General features: G+C 36.2%; 1 protein-coding gene across 1 annotated transcript in view; it reads right to left on the reverse strand.

Moving 5' to 3' along the window:
• The window catches only part of DIAPH3 (diaphanous related formin 3), a 408,148-nt gene that overhangs the window by 232,132 nt on the left and 156,075 nt on the right, over positions 1-19,941 (reverse strand). Inside the window, 2 exon segments of the mRNA XM_024767214.1 lie at positions 1,032-1,161; positions 16,457-16,696. Of these exon segments, the coding sequence (XP_024622982.1) occupies positions 1,032-1,161; positions 16,457-16,696 (370 nt within the window).

Genomic DNA, 19,941 nt, shown 5'->3' on the forward strand with positions numbered 1-19,941 from the left:
GAAAAGGGAACCCTCTTGCACTGTTGGTGGGAATGTAAACTGATATAGCCACTATGGAGAACAGTATGGAGGTTCCTTAAAAAACTAAAAATAGAACTACCATATTACCCAGCAACCCCACTACTGGGCATATACCCTGAGAAAACCATAATTCAAAAAGCAACATACACCACCATGTTCATTGCAGTACTATTTACAATAGCCAGGCCATGGAAGCAACCTAAGTGTCCATTGACAGGTGAATGGATAAAGAAGATGTGGTACATATACACAATGGAATATTAATCAGCCGTAAAAAGAAACAAAATTGAGTTATTTGTAGTGAGGTGGATGGACCTAGAGTCTGTCATACAGAGTGAAGTAAGTCAGAAAGAGAAAAACAACTACCATATGCTAACACGTATATATGGAATCTAAAAAAAAAAAAAATGGTTATGAAGAACCTAGGGGCAGGACAGGAATAAAAACCCAGAGGTAGAGAATGGACTTGAGGACATGGGGAGGGGGAAGGGTAAGCTGGTGCAAAGTGAGAGAGTGGCATGGACATATATACACCACCAAATATAAAATAGATAGCTAGTGGGAAGCAGCCATAGAGCACAGGGAGATCAGCTCGGTGCTTTGTGACCACCTAGAGGGGTGGGATAGCGAGGGTGGGAGGGAGACGCAAGTGGGAGGAGATATGGGGTTATATGTATAGATATAGCTGATTCACTTTGTTATACAGCAGCAACTAACTTGACATTGTAAAGCAATTATACTCTGGTAAAGATGTTAAAAAAAAAAAACAACTGCAAAATGATATGTTTTTGTATATAGGGCCTCACTATCCAGTCAGAAAATTAAAGTCATAGCTCCAATAATGACAATTGATAAAGTAAATGTCCTACAACTTTCTCTCTATTTTTAAAATGGCATATTCAGTATGAAAACACAGTGACAAAGTGGCAAGTATGTTCAAATAAAAGACATTATTTTCTGTACCAACTGAAGACCCAGAGCACGAAAGTCTTTTCTGTAAAAGCACAAACCTTTACTAGCTTTGTCCAAATGTTCCAAATCATTCACAAAATTGAGGATATCAGGGTAGTTTTCTTCACATATTTGCACAAGAAAATGTAGTAGTGTTGTTTTCTGATCTGCTGATTTTGTGTCCTTTAGCTAAACAGAATGAGAGGGAGAAAAAATACAGAGTCAAAAATATGTTGATAGTCTCTCTACTTAAATAATGTTAATACTGTTTTTTATAGATAAGAAATAAATGAGCTGTAAAATTAGTTAATGCTATTTTTGAAAAGCCACTATTTAAACACTTGAAAAGCTACTCTTCATATACTGTTGTTTGGTCTAAGTCATTAATATTTACTGTAAAGAAGGAATAAGCTTAATTCAATCTAGTATGCAATGTTGCATGGGGGAAAAAAAATATGGTGAAATGCCCAGGAAAACAGGACAACCTGGGAATGTATATAATATCAACACTTGAAACAATCCCACATGCTTGCTCATTTTTTCATTTGGCACAGATTTATAGAATGCCTATTGGTTACGGCAGGAGTCGGAGACGCAACAACCAATAAGTCATTCCTCAAGAAGCCATTTAGTGGGGGCGGGGGGGAAACCCCAGAAAATATGCATTTCCCCTGTGTGACAAAGAGTATACTAAAAATAATCATACAGTATGCCTAGGAGGACAGGGCACCTGAACTGAACACCAGCAGGCAGGAAGTTGTATGGGTTGGGGAAGGGAAGGAAAAAACTCAAAGTCACAGTATCAGAGGCAGATGGAGCAGCATTTGAAAAAGACCATAGATGAGGAAGAAAGTGGCACTTTAGAGGAGTCCACGTGACTCCAAAATAAAAGTACATGTTGCGGGGAGGGGGAAGTAGGGAGAGTAGAAAGAAATATGAGGAGAAGGCCAGAAAATTAAAAGAAAGGCAGACCATGCTATGGATATAGGATTCTGGTCCCTAAGAACTGGGAGGTTTTAAACTAGATGAGAGCTAATCAGACGTACATTTTAGAAAGCTCCTTGTAGCACAGTGTGGATAAAAGATTAGAGCAAGGGTAAAAACAGAGCAGGAAGAATAATTTTAAAAGCTGTAGCAATAAACCAGGCAGGGAAAGAAAACAGCCTGAGATGAGGTAATGCCTTAGGCATGAGATAATGGGACAGGGTGGGCATGGAAACCCACATGATGACATCTATTGAAACGGGACAGAAAGAATGAGAAGAAGATTTGGGTGGGGTGGAGAAAAAAGAATTGTTTCAGTTTGGGACAAGTGAACTTGAAGTTTTTGAATAACATCTAAGTGGAGACGCTGGGAAAGGATATAGATATATATAGGTGTAGAACAGTGTTCTCAACCTTTATTTCATTATTGCTGGCTAAGTTTTTTTAGGCGTATTTTTCCGAATCATTTGCACCTATGAAATTTTAAAATGATACATATACTGTATATCTGTTTATGTACTGCATGTACATCTGTGTTTTACACATAAAAACAGAGGCAGATAGGAAAGATATTTGTGCTCCCCGAGAACGAATTTTCCATCCCTTGAGGGTGATAAACTGTAGAGAATACATAGTGAGAACTTATTCTAGGAGTACCGGTTTGTGAGCTCTTAGCCTCCAAAGCTAAAACGTTGACCAAATAAACACAAATAAGTACACAGCATAAAAGAAAGGAGAACAGAGGCCTGAAGAGAAGGCCAGGATGGACCAATCCTAATCTGAAAAGGCCGAGGAATGAATCAGAAGGGAGAAGGGCTAGGCTACAACCTAGGTACAAATAGAGGTCAGCCTAGCTTTTGTGAGTGATGGGGGTAGGGGGTGTTGGGTGTGAACACAGGGCAAATACGTAATCTGATAGTGTTCCCTACAAATGAGTAATCATCCAGATCAGATACACATATAAGGGGAGAAAAAATCGCTCTTTTCACACCAGGATTTAATTTAGAGTTGGAAATTCTTGGTATACTTAACTGTGCACAGCCCTATTGCTTCCTTTCCAACAATTTCCTACCTTAAAATAAGTGCATACACACACATACACATGTATATGCGTATGTATTTTTTTCAAACTCTATGTCACTAAGTATTATATCACTATCAGAAAAATATCAAATGAAAGTTACTATCTGATTGTGGCAGAAGGAGATATTCTGTGCCATCACAAATATTAACACACATGACTTATTAATGCACAAACTATCTTGTCCCTGGAAACACAGAGCTACCCTACTATAGACAGCCAGGCTTTCACATGATTACTCTTATAACAGGTTCAAATGCTGCACTGGCCTATTCGGCATGCAAACCATTCAGCAGCAATTGTTCCTGGCACTTTAAAAACTGACTGATATGAACAGAGTCCATTATTTGATGCCTCTTAAAAGGAACATAAATCACAACATTCATCTGAGTGTTCTGAAAAATTATTCCTCAAAAACTGACTCTGATCACTAGCTAGACTGATTGCCACTAACGTATGAATGACCTGCTAAAACATAACACTAAAACTGGCCTTTAACTAGCTATGTCACCTTGGGCAAGTTACTGGACCTCAGATTCACATAAATAAAGTGAGAATATGGAACTGGACAGGAAAAGGAAACTCTAAATTCACTTTCCACTCCAAAAATATTAAATATACTTTACAGTGGACTTGTGTTAGTAGACATTGCAAAATCTATTTTTAAAAAATACTAGAATAAAAATGACAAAACCTAGTTATAATCTCAGTCCAGAAGTTATTTTTGCATGCTTGGGTCAGTTAAAATCTTTTGGTTTCAGCTTTCACATACACTGAGAATGTTAATCCGATTTATAAAAGTTACCTTTCAACTCTACAATTTCATTCATACTATCATCTTTAATGGATAAGGTTAGGGTAAAAGTAGCAAACTTTTACAAATATAGTAGTTTTCCCTGGTACAACCATCAGTCAGTATAAAAACTGTCCTTTGATTTTAATTTTGCTATTTTTTTTAAAGCACTCTAATGGTTAACTCTTCTGTTCCCCCACCTCCCTCTTTATAGCAATGACTAGAGAATACTGTTCCTTTGGTGGACTCCCAGTTCCTGACTGTCACCAATTTACACTTTTCTTATCATGCTCCATTCATGTGAAACTAGACACATGTCCTGTGTGGAATGTCGATTAAGACAAGCACCTGGAAAGAGCTTTCCAGGGCTATTTGTGATATAGCTAAATGGCCAGCAATTGCTAGGATTAATATATCAAGAGATCTCTATGATCCAACAATAAGTAACTGGATCAATCTTGATCTTTATTCATGAGCAATAAGAATTCAGAATTAGAATTCTATAACCTATATAGCATCTACCAATTTAATAAATGTTAAGGATGCAGGTCAAACACAGATTCAAATATTTAGAGACAATCATAAAGCTAAACACTAACTTATGGAGGAGGTTGCTATCCTGGCTGTACTATTGAAAACATCAACTGGTTAGCAACTCACACACTGGTCACAGACTAATATTTAAAATATACTCACTGAATAATAAGTAGAAGTCTCCCATCCCTCCAGAACAGAATCTATATTTAACAACCAGGAGACTTAAAAAAAAAACACTCAAATTCCCAAATAAATAAATCTGAAAATATACCTAATAAAAGATAAGAAGTTAAGAAACACAGAGAGTGACTATTTGTTGACAATGCATGGTTACTTACAAACTACTAGTTGCTCTAAATTCCAGGACAGAGATTCTTCATTCAGTTCCTAACGTTCTCAGGAAAAACTGCACAGTGCCGGGAAGGTATTCTTCCTGCCTCAATTACTCTATTCCCTTCCTTCCTTCCATCCCCCAAATCACTTAAAAAAAAAAAAAAAAAAAACCCGAAACAAAAACCAAACAAAAAAACCCTCCCAGAAAGCACATGAAAATATATGAAAGCAGAGCAAAATATATTTATCACAGTCTTCATTTACTTGCTCAGTATTTTTTCACCTTTTGATAAACATTAACAACAAAAAGGGCACACTCTATTTCTACTAATTATTCATATCTACATAATCAGCGATTGAGCTAGAACAAGGAGAGCTTGAGAGATGGTGCTAATTTTGTTGAAGAGAAAAAACAACTTGAGCATACTCTGTAGTGCTAACTCTTGGAAAGAAAATGAAGCTAAAATATCTGGCTTAAAAATTTATTCTTAAGTTTAAAAAATATGCTTTTTTAAAATTTTCACCGACATTGCTTGACAGGATTCCTTTGGTATCACTGTTAAGAGATTTATCTTACTGATGAGTAATCGTCACTGTTAAGGAGAATTTCTTGTTTATATATTGTTTCTTAAGGAACATTTAATGTGGCATAGATGTCAAATAAACAAAAAGATGGATGGAGTTTCTTCAACCGCTCTGTTCATTCCAGACAAAATAATGTTAAAAGCAGATCCTGTAATAAACCATGGCCTAGTTGTCAGTCTGGATAGAACTCCTTTGTAGCTACAATGCAAGGTTTGGGAATATTTTTAAGCTATTCAGCACGAACTTGGATGACATTTAAAGAAAATTCCATTGTTTTAGTCACAAGAGAGAAAATTCCTAAAATAAAAACTAAGTATCGTCTTGGTGATTTTCAGAATCCAAAGAACTACAACCCCTTACACTCTGAATAATAAAACTTTATCTTAAGAATATTGTCAAACTAGTAGCTGTTCCCCATTATCATGTTCCTATACTTCAATTACATTATCCAGACAGCATTGACTCTTTGGATGTTGTAGACATTACTGAACACCAAGAAAATGACAAAATTATGAGGGTCTGTAATGACTCCATGAACATTCTAGAAGACCCTATCTTGTAAACAGTATGAATGCTGAGGACAACAGCAGCCACTCTTATTTGTGTGGCACTTCCTAAGAGACAGGGATTGGCCAAATAATACAATACCTGTTAAGTGCTTGAAATGCACACCATCCTTATGAGGAAGGAACTGGTATTAAGAGGGCAAAAGAGATGTGAAACATCATGTAGCATACCCCAGATCACATAGCTACTATACAGTACAGCCAAGATTTATTTGAACCCACTTCTGTGTGAATCCAAAGCTCTTAACCACTATAAAATGCAGTTCCTCTACAAAATCTTTATTTAATATAGATTATTATGCATCAAAAGAAACAAAATTCTCAAAAACACAGTGGATAAAAATAGTAGTAAAACAGTAAAATAGTGTTCATTAATGCAATATAAAATACTGAAGCCCTATAACCTGCTAATTTTAGCCTGGAAAGCCTCTACACCCCTATCCTGAGGTCACTTCTAGTTCTAAAAGCATGGCATTCTTTCTATTGTTTTATCTATACAATTAATAAAATGCTACCTGAATCTTACCTCAAATGCAAAGTCTTTCCATATTGCTAATAGATCAGTGCTCACAAAATATGATAAAAATATGGTTGAATGAAACTGTAAAGTTTCATCTTTAACAGACCCAACCAAGTATATCTACTAACATCATACTCCATCTTAAATCATTTGCAGAATAAGGTGCTTTGTATATGTTTGAAACATCTCTAAGTGTAAGTTACATGTATCCACATGAAAATGGATGTGTGGATATGAACTGCCAAAGAATATATCATAATTGCTCAGATATGAAGCTCAAAAAGTCAATGCATAGGTTTAAATTCACTAGTGAAACCAACTACAATTATAGAATGAACTGTTTCCTGATATATATAAATACATTTTTAAAAATCAATCACTGTGCTGATTAAATTTTTAAAAATACTGTGTATCCCTCCTAAACGAATGGAAAGTTAAAATCTTAACATAAATTAAACAATATGCTTTGCATCATCTATGTCACTGCCGTCACTATTAATACCTATAATAAAACTTTCATAGTGATTTTAAAGATAGGTAGCGATAAACTAATATTAGGTAAAATAGATATTAGATAAATTTATAGCATTCACATATTAAAAAACATATTTATTGCTTAGTTTTCATTTTAAAATGATGAGAGTTGAAACATTAAATAAGGAAGAAAATGCTTTAAATAATGTCAGCTTCTATAATTAAACTTACTTTACTATATCTCCATAGACACACTATCTCTGAATTATATTTTAAACATATTTCTCTTGGATTTCAGTGAGCACTTCAGCATGAAAAGCATTTTTGCATTTTAGTAAAATTTTATCTTGCTGCATTATTATATTGTTCAATGTTCTATTATTTACACTATTCCCTTATTTCACAAGAGATTTAAAATAGCTCAGTGTTCTTTAGTTAATATAAATGGCTCAAATACATTAATTTTAAATTAAATAGTTTTTATACTTCTTAATTTTTTTAATTAACAGACTTTATATTCTAGAGCAGTTTCACTTTAAGACAAATAGAGCAGAAAAGACAGATTCCCATATACTCTCTCCTCCACATACACAAATTCCCCTACCAGTAACATTTTGCATTAATGTGTTACATTTGTTAAAATTTATGTACCTTTATTGATGATATTGATACATTATTATTAATTATTAACCTCAGTTTACTTTTGGGTTCACTCTGTGTTCTAAGTTGTATGGGTTTTGCCAAATGCATAATGTCACGTATCTCCCATTACTGAGTCATAGGGAATAGTTTCAACATCCTGAAAAATCCCCTGTCCTCCACCTATTCATCTCTTCCTTCTTCCCCCTCCCCCCAAACCTCCAGAAACCACTGAATTTTTTACTATCTCTATAATTTTGTCCTTTCCAGAATGTCATATAGTTGGAATCAGAGTATGGAGGCTTTTCAGATTGGCTTCTTTCACTTAGTATTATGCATTTCTCCATGTCTTTTCTTGGCTTAAGAGATTTTCTTTTTATGACTGATTTAATAGTCTATTGCAGGGGTCCCCAACGCTCAGGCCACAGACCAGTATGGGTCCACAGCCTGTTAGGAACCTGGCCGCACAGCAGGAGGTAAGCAGCAGGGAGGCGAGCAAGTGAAGCTTCATCTGCCACCCCCTGTCATTCCCCATCGCTGGTCTATTGTATGACTATATGTATGACTATATCAGTGGGCTTTATCCATTCAGCTATTGAAGGACTTCTCGAGTTGCTTCCAAATTTTGGCAACCACGAATAAAACTGCTATAAACATTTGTATGCAGGTTTTTTACTCCTTGGGGTAAACAGGAATGTGATTACTGAATCCTATGTTAAATCTATGTTTAGCTTTGTAACTGCCAGTCTTCTAAAGATGCTGTACTATCTTGCATTCCTTTCATCAGTGAATGAGTGATCCTGTTGTGTCACATCCTCAGTAGCATTTGGTGCTGTCAGTGATTTGGATTTTAGCCATTCTAATAGATGTGTAATGGTGTCTCGTTTTTTTAATTTGCAATTCCCTCACGACATATGATGTTGAGTATATTTTCATACAGTTATTTGTCATTTGTAAATCTTCAGTAAGATGTCTGTTCAGGCCTTTTTTAAAAAACTGGGTTGTTGGGCTTCCCTGGTGGCGCAGTGGTTGAGAGTCCGCCTGCCGATGCAGGGCACACGGGTTCGTGCCCCGGTCCGGGAGGATCCCACATGCCGCGGAGCGGCTGGGCCCGTGGGCCATGGCCGCTGAGCCTGCGTGTCCGGAGCCTGTGCTCCGCAACGGGAGAGGCCACAACAGTGAGAGGTTAAAAAAAAAAAAAAAATTGGGTTGTTTTCTTATTGTTGAGTTTTAGAGTTCTTTGTATATTTTGGATACAAGTCTTTTGTCAGATAGGTGTTTTGCAAAGATATTATCCCACTCTATGGACTGTCTTTTCACTTCAAAGAGCAGAAGTTTTTAAATTCAAATAGTGGCTAACTTATAAATGTCCAGTTTTTCCAGCATCATTTCTTTAAAAAACGATTCTTTTCCATTGAATTATCTGTGCTGCTTTGTCCAGGATCAGTTGACTATACCTGTGTGGGTCTGTTTCTGGGCTCTCTATTCTGTTCCACTGACTGTCTATCTTTTTCCCCCCAATACCACAGTTTTGATTACTGTAATTTTATAGTAAGTCTTGAAGTCCGTCCTTCCCCTTTCTCCTCCTCCTTTTCTTCCTCCTTCTTCAGTGTTGTATTGACTATTCTGAGTCTTTCACATATCCATATAAAATTTAGAATCAATCTGTCAATACCCACAAAATTACTTGCTGAGATTGTGATTGGAATTTCATTGACTACATGGATCAAGCTGGGAAGAGCTGACACCTTAACAATATTGAATATTCCTTTCCATGAACATGGGATATCTATTTCTTTATCAGATATTTTTTTTATTTCTTTCATCAAAGTTTTGTCATCTTCCTCATACAAATATTATAGAAAATTTTTGGTGCTAAAGTAAATGATATTCCATTTTTTGTTTCAAATTCTAATTTTTCATTGCTGATATTAAAAAAGTAGTCAACATTTTAATGCCAATCTCATATCCAGAAACTTTGTTCTAATTGCTTATTAAGTTCCAGAAAGTGTTTTTCTTTCTTTCCTTTTTTTTGATCAATTTTGGGGGATTTTCTACATAGGCAATCATTTTACTTATGAGCAAAGACAATTTTATTTATTCCTTCCCAATCTGTATACTTTTATGTCCTTTTCTTGTCTTGTTGCATTAAGCCAGGACCTCCAGTACAATGCTGAATAGAAATGGTGAGAAGGGACATGTTTCCTTGTTCCTGATCTTAGGGGAAAAATATTTAGTTTCTTATCATTAAGTATGATGCTCTCTGTAGTTTTTATAGATGTTCTTTATCAACTTAAGGAAATTCCCCTGTATTTCTAGTTTGTTGAAAGTTTTTGTCATGAATGGGTATTGTACTTGATTAGCTGCCTTTTCTGCATATATTGATATGGTCAAATGGTTTTTCTCCTTTAGAGCCTGTTGATTTGATAAATTACATTAATTGATTTTCAAATGTTAAACCAGCCTTCCATACCTGGAATATATCCTTCTTGGTCATGGTATCTAATTCTTTTTTACATATTGTTGGCTTTGATTTATAATATTTTGTTGAGGATTTTTGCATCTACGTTCATAAGAGATATTGGTCTATAAGTTCCCTTTATTATAATGTCTTTGTCTGGTTTTGGTGTGCACTCATTTCATCATCAGACTCTTCCCTGCTACCTAAGCACATATGTTCACAAATACTATTGGCTAAGTATTACTATACAGATAATAGTGTTGCATGTTTTGTCTCTGATCCAGACCTTTGATAAAAGAAAGCCTCCTAGAGTATCAGGAATGGGGTATCTTGTTTAATTTTTTATTTTCATTTATAGAATGTGTAAAAACAGGAGACTAGATTGAACCAAAGATGGCTGGTAAGATTCATTACTACCTCTGATGGGTAGTAGCTATCTCTAAGCGTGGTGTTAAGGAGGATTCTGAGGCTGTCTGCTTCAGGGAAAGGAAGTTTGACAGATTAGCAATGCTGGTTTTGAGACGACAGCACATAAGCAGTGCATTTGCTGTTCATGAGCAAAGCCACTTATCTTTTATAATTTGATTAAAGGAATAATTCTAATTTACAATGTTTAATAGTAACTGAAAAAACAAAGGTAATGTGAATAAATTTACCAAAAACTACTTAGTAAAGCTAATTAAATAATTCCTGGAAAATGCTATAGACTAAATGTGTTAACGAATGAGTCAAAGAGGGTTAAGGACTCTAAATAGTTTCACATTGCTTTGGAAGTCAGTATTTTTCAGTGATTTAATTGGCTGGATGTAAAATAAGAATGGCATTTGTTATCTGTAAGTCTTTGGCCAAAAACTGCTTTATTTTCGAAGGGTGCCAAAACTTACTAGGGTGGTTTTCCAATCTGATAAAGAATAAAAAGCCCTCTAAAATCCTTATAAAACAGTAAATGCAGATGGAACAATGGATTTGTTTGGGAGAAGTCTTTCTTAAAAATAACTTCATGGAGTAAAGGAAAAGGTGATATACAAGAATCAAAATTTCACAAAGATTCACAGTGGCAACCCACGTGACTGTGACAGGCTTATGAAATAGAAACTGTCTGTGACAGGCAGAGGGATTTGCCTCCTGCTTTTCATAATCACTGAAACTCTACTTTCCAAGGTCAAGTCCTGCAAAATAACTCAGAACACTGACCATCAACTTATTTCAGTTCCACCATGTGCCTGAGATTCATACTCCTTTCACTCCCTTTCTTCCCCTTCAGAATAATGTCCAACGTGGCATGAAAGAAAAGCAGCAGTTTTGGAAATATTTTCACCTCTCATCCTTAAGTGAGGAAGTAGAGTTGTTTCATTTCTGATTTTGTTCTTGTGTTGGTTAGGTTTTGCTTTTGTGTTTGTTGGTTGGTTGGTTCCAGGCAACCAATTGGGGGGGTTCTCATTCTGGGATAAGTAAGCAGGGCAGAAGACAGACAAAGTGATTTTCAGTTCAGTCTGTGCATTAAAATCACCTAGGGGAGCTTTTTAAAAATGCCACTAAACAGGATCCACATGCATACATGCTGAAGTAATTGATCTGACGTGAGGCTGATGCATCGGTATTTTTTAAAGGGCACTGTGGGTTGAGAATCGATGTCCCACAAGAAGAGCTGTTCACAACTTTAAGAAATCACTCACTAGAGTTGGTGACAGCATTAAAGAATGAGGAAACTAAACATTTTTTCTAAAAAATCTTCCCCATCACAGCTTTGGTGAAGTTATTCTACTTTCGGTTAGCCTGTGCTCGTGAAAGAAATATACAGACCAGATAAGAATTTCATGCACTAGAAAAGATAACTTAGACAAAAATCAATCTGACCTGCCACCACTGCCTTTTATCACCTAACTCCCAACACCAACAGCCCCATTACTACGTATCCTTTGATAATTTCACCTTTGAGAGGAACTAATCGCATATTCTATTGATAACAGAAAATCTCCTACAAAGTAATGATATGGATAAATTTATAGAGGAAATCAATAGTGAATTTTTCTGCAATTTTCCCCCCAAATGACAGCATAAACTGATAGAAATAAGTTATTACAATTGGTAAACTCTTTCAAAATTTATATTTACTATCCCAATACAGGTAGTCACTTTATTTAGTTATACAGAACAAAGAGCTACAATTTACAGCTCCATCATCCAGTTGTATTGATTGAGATGATTTGTTACTCAGGAATCAAACATTTCAGTAGACATTAGTAAATATTATCAAACACATGTTATAGTCATTGTGCATGGATTAATAATGTCTGCTTTTTAAATAACAAGTTAAAATCATCTCATATATCTAATATGGTGTTGAACTTTGATGGTTGAGTCAACTCATTTTTTGCTAGAATGCTGATCTACTTGGCTCTACGCACAGATTCACTATAATTACTAATTTCAACACTAATGACATACAAATTTTTCTAGGTGGGCATTCTGGTCAGGCAAGCACCTACTATTTGCTGCTTGTATTTCTAAGGATACAAATTAACCAATACAGGTCCTGAAAAAAGAATATAATCTCAAACTGCTTATTATCCAAATTTATCTAAAGTTTAGCAATATCTTTGGAGGATTTTATGAATGACAAGCAATCTGTCCATTCTTCTATATAGTCTGAGGTTTATCCTTTTAAAAAGCCAAGTCGCCAGAAAGCAAGGTATTGAATACTTACACCATTTTGATTAAACTAGGGATAGCATTACTGTAACTGAAAAGTACATATGTATCTTACTATGAGGGTTCTCTTGGAGTGTTACCCCATAAGAGGCTCTGAGTACATATTTGTCAGGGGAGGGGAGGGGAGAGGAAGATGGAGGAGAGAAGGGGAGATGGTTCTAAAAGAAAGAACCTCATGAAATGGATTTTTTCACTTGCTGTTTAAAGGAACACTGCTCAACACTGTATTTTCCCTTTATAATGACATAAATGCAAAATTTCTCGTGAAGTTCAGCTTTGGCTAATAAGAGAAACCACAATTTTTAGCTCATGAAAAGTTTCATGACCATGTTTTGCACTTCACTTTTTCCATCCGAAAGCCTCAAACCTATACGTCTACTTTAATTTATGTTTACACCTTAATACATTCTAGTCTATGGTTACTTTATATCTCATATTTAACATTTATATTTATTTATCACAGACCCTATCGAATCTTTAAGTAAAAGAAAGTAAAATCTTTTCTCTCTGAACTCATTTATTGTAATTAGTCATCTCAATTACAAATGTATACAAAGATATAATATAAACCCTAAAACCAAACTACAATGCATACGGGATTCATGACTCATGTATTTATTTCTAAACAACGCAAAGTTAACAATTTAATATGAATTTTCACACACTGTTCATACTTAAGCTAAATTTATAAAGGGCATTTACAAGTAAAGATTTTGGATATAGAATAGTAAGTGTCATATAATTACCCAGCATTTCGAACAGATTAAAATATTACCCTGTCTTTCTACTGTCAAATAAATATGGAATTCCCTGTGTGGGGGCTTATCATCAAACCAAATGCTTTACACTCGGTGTGAAAATCACAATGGTCAACGATCAAGCTGCTACTTCTGATGACAAACATGATGAGATGTCATCTTGTTCAATATATGCTTATATAGCCTACTTGACATGTAGGCTAATAAAAAAATATGAAGTTGTAGTATTTATTTTGTTTCTTGTACAACATAAGACTCCTTATAGGGATGATCAAAATAGCCAGTACCGTTGACTGAAAATACAGTCAACTCTATTACCTGGAGACAGATTAACTGGTTTGCAGCATGACTATAGTAAAATCGTAGCAGCATGCATTGTATTTGTAAGAGGTTTTAAATCACTATGCATCAGTGACTGTATATAAACATGAGAGGATTTCTATTTTCAGCTACATAATAACATTGTCTCTACACAACACTGTATGTACTGCATTGTGTCCACTGCACTGTTACCCATTCAACAGCTATTTGTTCAGTATTTACTATGTACCAAGTACTGTATTAGGGAATTCCACCTCATTAATCAGACCTAATCTCTTGTCTACACTTCTCTTTCAAGGCAGAAATAAGGGAGGGTATGTGGTCAACTTCTTGTGAGTTGGCTGTAGTTCTGAGATGCAAAATCTAAAGAGGAACAGACACTTGGCACTATGAAACAAACTCCAGTAGGTCTGTACGTGTGGAATTAACTTCTCCCCCACCTCGCTCCTCATCTTGTTTTTCTTCCTTTGCTTCCCTTCTCAGAAAAAGCCTGAACCTGGCAGTCTTACTTGCCTCCTTATCCTTCAGCCTCCAAGTTAATAATCACCATGCCCTGACAATAACTAGATGTTCCTTAAATGTGTACACTTCCCTCCATCCCCTTTCCCCTTCTACGCCTTTATCACTACCTTAGCTCAGACCTCCAACATCTCAAAGCACAGTGACAGTTTCAGAGTGGACACTCAAATATTTGGTAAAACATTTGAATAAGGCAGCTTCAGTCAGATGCCTTCTAAGACACTGAGGTAAGCTAGGAGAAGGACACACCAAAATCAGCCTGAACTCTTTTCTCTTTTGAGCAACTACTTCAAACATGTCAGTAGCAAGGAGTTATCTTTGACCCTTCCCTTTTTCCTTCACCATTCCCATCTATCTTCTCAGCTCCATTTCCTCTGGCATCTTCCCAGGTCACATGACACAGGTCAGCCCATCACCGATTCTCTCCCCACTATACCCCCCACCCCCAACCCAGCACTGTCCAATAGAACTTCCAGCAATGATGGAAATGTGCCATATTTGCTGCCAGCATGTATGGACACTGACTCACTTGAAACATGGTAAGTGTGAGGAATTAAATTTTTAATTTTATTTAAATAGTAACTGATTTAAATTTAAATAGGTATGGCTAATGGTGACAGTACTGGGAAGTGCAGCTTACCTTTCTTCCATACTGCTGTTAGAATTATCTTCCTGGAAGACAGATGATAATATCACTTGACTTACAGAAGTAACATGTCTCCATAAAACCTTCAGTATAAGGTGTGACATTTGAAGCTCTTCACCATCTAGACCCATTTACTATCACATTTCCATTTTCTCCACTCCTCTTCCATCCAGGCTCCACTGTGCCATGATATAACCCTTAATGTGAACTGTTGACACTTGCTTAGAATGCCCTTTCCTCTCAGGGAACATCCACTCATCCTTTCAGATCCAGCTCAAATTCCTGATCCTCTCTGAGTGTGAAACTGCCCTTCCGCCAAGCTAGCCACTCTCTCTTAACTCTGCTGCCATAACTTTAGTATAGAGCGCCATTAAAATATCTAAGCATAATTAATGGCTTACATGTGAAAAATATGAGTCCCATTATCCCAGGTAAATATTAATCACATACATTAAATGAGATGATCAGGTCAAGCATTTGGCACGGGGTAAGTAAGCATTCTATAAATGTGCAGTCTTATGAATCACATCATAATACTTGCTAGGAATCTTAACTGAACACAGCAGGCTAAGAAAAGCAAGGAGAGGAAAATAAAAAGATGGAGATGGGAGAGGGGAAAAGCTCACAAGTCACCAATACCAACAGAAAGCATAAGCCAGGGAAATTGTGTAAGAAAAGCCATGAAAGCATGAAGAGATCAACTATTCAGTAAACCCATAGCTAAAGCTGAACTTGTTTCTCACCTTCCAATCTAACCGGTAATCGCAATAATCAAATTCCTTAATCAGGGAACGTAGATGTTACGAGGTCAAGAACAAGAGAAAGCTTTTCTTGTGATGTGTAACTGAGAAGAATTTGTTTTAAGCTGATCAATAAAGCACTGTTACTATGGCCCACTTCTTAAGACAGAGAGCTCTGTTACATACAACACTGAATACATTTGCTGTAAGAAAATGTAAACTATGGAAGAACCGGGAAGAAAAAAAATCTCTAAACTTACTCAATTTTCATCTCCTCTAAAATTATATTTAGATAGAAACATTTCAAAATAATTAATAACATCCGAGTTATGTCTATTCCTAATATAATGATTTTCCCTTTATATAAAGCAGTCTCACTTTTCTCTCCCTTTAGTCAGCTTTCAAAAAAGAAAAATGCAAAGAAATATTTAAATAGTTAAAGGTAAAGATTTTAGTGGCAATTCCAAGCAATGCTCAATATATATACTGTCATATGCACGTATTTATATTGAATGAATATTAGGTTTAAATAATATTTTGATGTTCCATTTCATCAGTTCGAGAAAGCACAGGTTTACAACATAATTTTGCAGTTAAACAAAATTCTTCAGTTGAATTTGCAGATCAGAGAAAATTAACATTTGGATTTAGTTCAGAGGCTGAGTTGAGCTCAGTTCACTCTGGGTTTGGGTTGATGGTTCAGTTTAAGTTCTTGACAATGAGCACATCAAAATAAAAAATAAGTAATGTAATCAGGGCTGACATTTAAGAATAAGTGTTCAGGCAAATTATATGTTCTGAAAAAACAAACTCACTTTACAGAGAGAGCTAAGGTTAAATCCGAAGGTTTGAGCATTCCGGGAGCCAGCATTCATGTAGTTTCCCATTAGCAACACAAGTTCCAGCAACTTGCTAAAGCTCCTGCTCTTCTTTATCTCTTCGCAGGCAGTACTGACAGCCATGATGTCAGGTTTGATGTTGTTCACCTGCTCTTCAAACTGAAGCTTAAAGAGAATAGCACTGAGCCGTGGCCGTAGTCTCTTCACATTGCTCATCTGATTGAAAAGAAAATAGCAGATTTCCTTTAAAATGCATGGTATACTTTAGTACTGTGCGGCTGCAAGTAATCTGGGATGATTTATTGGTATGACAGTATGGAAAAAGCAATATGTCCCCTGAAACTGATAGCAGGAAGAGAGAAAAGCCCTGCGTGTTTTTGTGAGGAATCCTGAGTCATCACTCAAAGAAAACATTAAAAATTTAGATGCTCGATGAAAAGAGAGCTTTACTTAAATGACAAAGTTTAAGAAATAAAGTACATATATCTTTTTTTTTTTAAAAACTGAATTTTTAAAAGGTAACAGGATACAGAGGCAACAAATTACAAAGCATTCATAGCACTGCTTTAATTTTTGTTCAATACTGAAATATGCTGGGTCATGTTTAAAACATATTCAGAAAGGTCTAAAGAGGGTTTGTTTCCTCAAATAGCAATTGATGTCCACAGGAGCCCTGCTGACTAACAGTATGTGTTAGATTGAAGGAGAGTAAATAGGTCCCAATCTGTACTAAATTGACTTTCTTCAGAAACACAGGACAGCAGAGTGACTCCTGACACATGCTAAATTAGCAGAGACAGAGTTAGAAAACATGGGCAGAGCAGGAGACAGAAGCCGTGCAAAGCCACAGGTCTACCACGTGCCAGGTTAGCCCCGTTTGGGACTCTGCGTTTCCTTACTGGGTATAAAGGGGGTTGAAAATGTTGAAAGAACAAAAGGGCTAGAGGGTCAGCAACTTCTTGCCTTAAATTTACCCCCGAACCATGTGCTAGCAACACACGTGAGGGGGTAGAGCCTGAAGGCTGGAGACATACCACATTTAAGTTACATGTGAATTCCTTGACCAAACATGTTAGGAATTTGAGACTTAGATTGATGGGGCAGCAGTGGTAAAACAGGTGAACTTCAACAACGATTAAAAACATCAAAAGCACTTTGAGGCAAGGTCAGAAAAAAAAAAAAACAGTGACAGAACATGATAGGATCAAAATAGGGAATAGTTCTGTTAATCACTGACCCTCAAGGAAAAGCTAAAAAACAATGCCAGATGAAGCTTATAGGATTTCTGTTAAAAACTAACTGCTCATAATATAATGATTGTTATTTAAAATAAACTGTACCATACAAAAGCCTGAACTTATTAGATTCCAATAGGATACTACAGGCACTGCTTTAATGACTTAACAACATAACCCACTTTACTCATCTAACAAAATCGGAGCAATAAAGAGCTCTCAGTAGATACCTCTGAGAGAATATCTTCAGAGGAACCAAGTTCTTACAGTCACTAAATAGTTTCTCAGCAAATAATATATCTAATTTACATACAGCATTCTCCCCAGCAACTTGATGTGTTAAATGCTTATGTGTATGCAACCAAGACTCCAAGAGCTCAACTAATATAATTAGTAAGAAGTCTCCTCTACAAAGTATTCTAAGGAATGTCTTAAAATTCCTTGAATTCAAGAAATGTCTTCAAAATCACATCTAGAGAAAATAAAACTTTTTCTCCTAGAACAGAGTAAAGAAACTGTAAGCTCAAAAATGACATTTTTTTAAAGTACAAAGAAACATTACTAATAATGGTTTTATAAAATATATTTTAGTAATATAAAAATGTATGAAAGACAAAGTGAGACCTTATTAGAATACCAATTCTTAGTGGGCATGAATCATTGTTTGGACATTGTATGTCTAGCACACAAAGTAGAGGTAAGCAGTGATTACTTCTGATAAAGTCATTTCACTTGTTTTAAAATGCTCCCAAATGGACTCACTTACCTGGAACTTGTACCCTTACTTAAATATTACAAATGTAATATTTGTACACATTCATATTATACTAGACCAAGGCTGTACCATGCTCTGTTACATTTAATTTATCCTTTAGAATACTAAGACATATAAGGGAACACTCACATGAGCTCATACAGTTATGGCCATTCAGAAGGTGTATGATGGGCCCACAGCATCTCTGCTTTCAGCCTATGCCCTCATTCATGATTATGAAATCAGGTATTTGGTACTTTGCAATAACAAGAGAAGAATTCTCCAGTACCCCATGCAAAACATTAGTATTGCAAAATATATTAATTTTAACATATATTAATGTACTACTTCATGTGCAAAGAGAAAAAAGACTACTTAAATGTCTACATTAAACTACCCTGGGGCTTCCCTGGTGGCGCAGTGGTTGAGAGTCCGCCTGCCGATGCAGGGGACCCGGGTTCGTGTTCTGGTCCGGGAAGATCCCACATGCCGTGGAGCGGCTAGGCCCGTGAGCCACGGCCGCTGAGCCTGCGCGTCCAGAGCCTGTGCTCCGCAACAGGAGAGGCCACAACAGAGAGAGGCCCGCATACCGCAAAATAAAAAAAAAAACTACCCCGAAGTATGTTAAAGCTTTCCTGCTGACAAGCTAACCATATGTAGCCAGTACAAAGTAATTAATTTTCCTAGAAAACTATAACCTAGATTTGTATGAGTAATGAGTCTACCTGGCACTAGGGACAGGTACCTTGAAAAAATAGAGTAAGTCTGTGATGTAATGCAGAACAAAGTGCTATGAGTTTATCAAATACCCTGACAAAGCCAAGTCAGGAAAGGTAACCTAAACAGATCTTTGAACACCTTTTTAAATTAGATGTCCTTTTCATATTGTTCTTTCTTCCAAATTTTGAAAAGTGAGTATTTTGGCTGATAAGAAACAAATGCATTTTAGTGAACAAAATTACTGTACTGGAAAGGAATTTGAGAGATCACCAGAACTAGATCCTGTCCAGGGTCTACCATTTAGCCTACACTAATCCCCTAGGCCAAATGGCTGCCCCTTTTATTTTAAAAATAACAACAACAACAAAAAAGTCAATGAAAGCTAATGTTCTAAGATCTTGTAATCTATGAAGATAATGGCAGAGTTATTTTTCTCACTGGGCAAATCAAATTCTATTTCTTCAGATGGGATCAAAGAAAAAAGGTAAAAAAAGGGAAAAAATATATATATATTTTAAATCCTGAAGAATGTTTCTTCACCCCCTCACATATTCTATCAACACTAGATATTTGCTGGGACTTCCCTGGTGGTCCAGTGGTTAAGAGTCGGCCTTCCAATGCAGGGGACATGGGTTTGATCCCTGTTCAGGGAACTGGGATCCCAAGTGCCACAGGGCAACTAAGCCTGTGCACTGTGGAGCCTGCGTGCCACAACTGGGGAGCCCACGCCTCTGGAGCCCATGCGCCACAAC

Source organism: Neophocaena asiaeorientalis, unplaced genomic scaffold (assembly GCF_003031525.2).
Source record: "Neophocaena asiaeorientalis asiaeorientalis breed wild unplaced genomic scaffold, Neophocaena_asiaeorientalis_V1.1 scaffold127, whole genome shotgun sequence".
Taxonomy (NCBI): domain Eukaryota; kingdom Metazoa; phylum Chordata; class Mammalia; order Artiodactyla; family Phocoenidae; genus Neophocaena; species Neophocaena asiaeorientalis.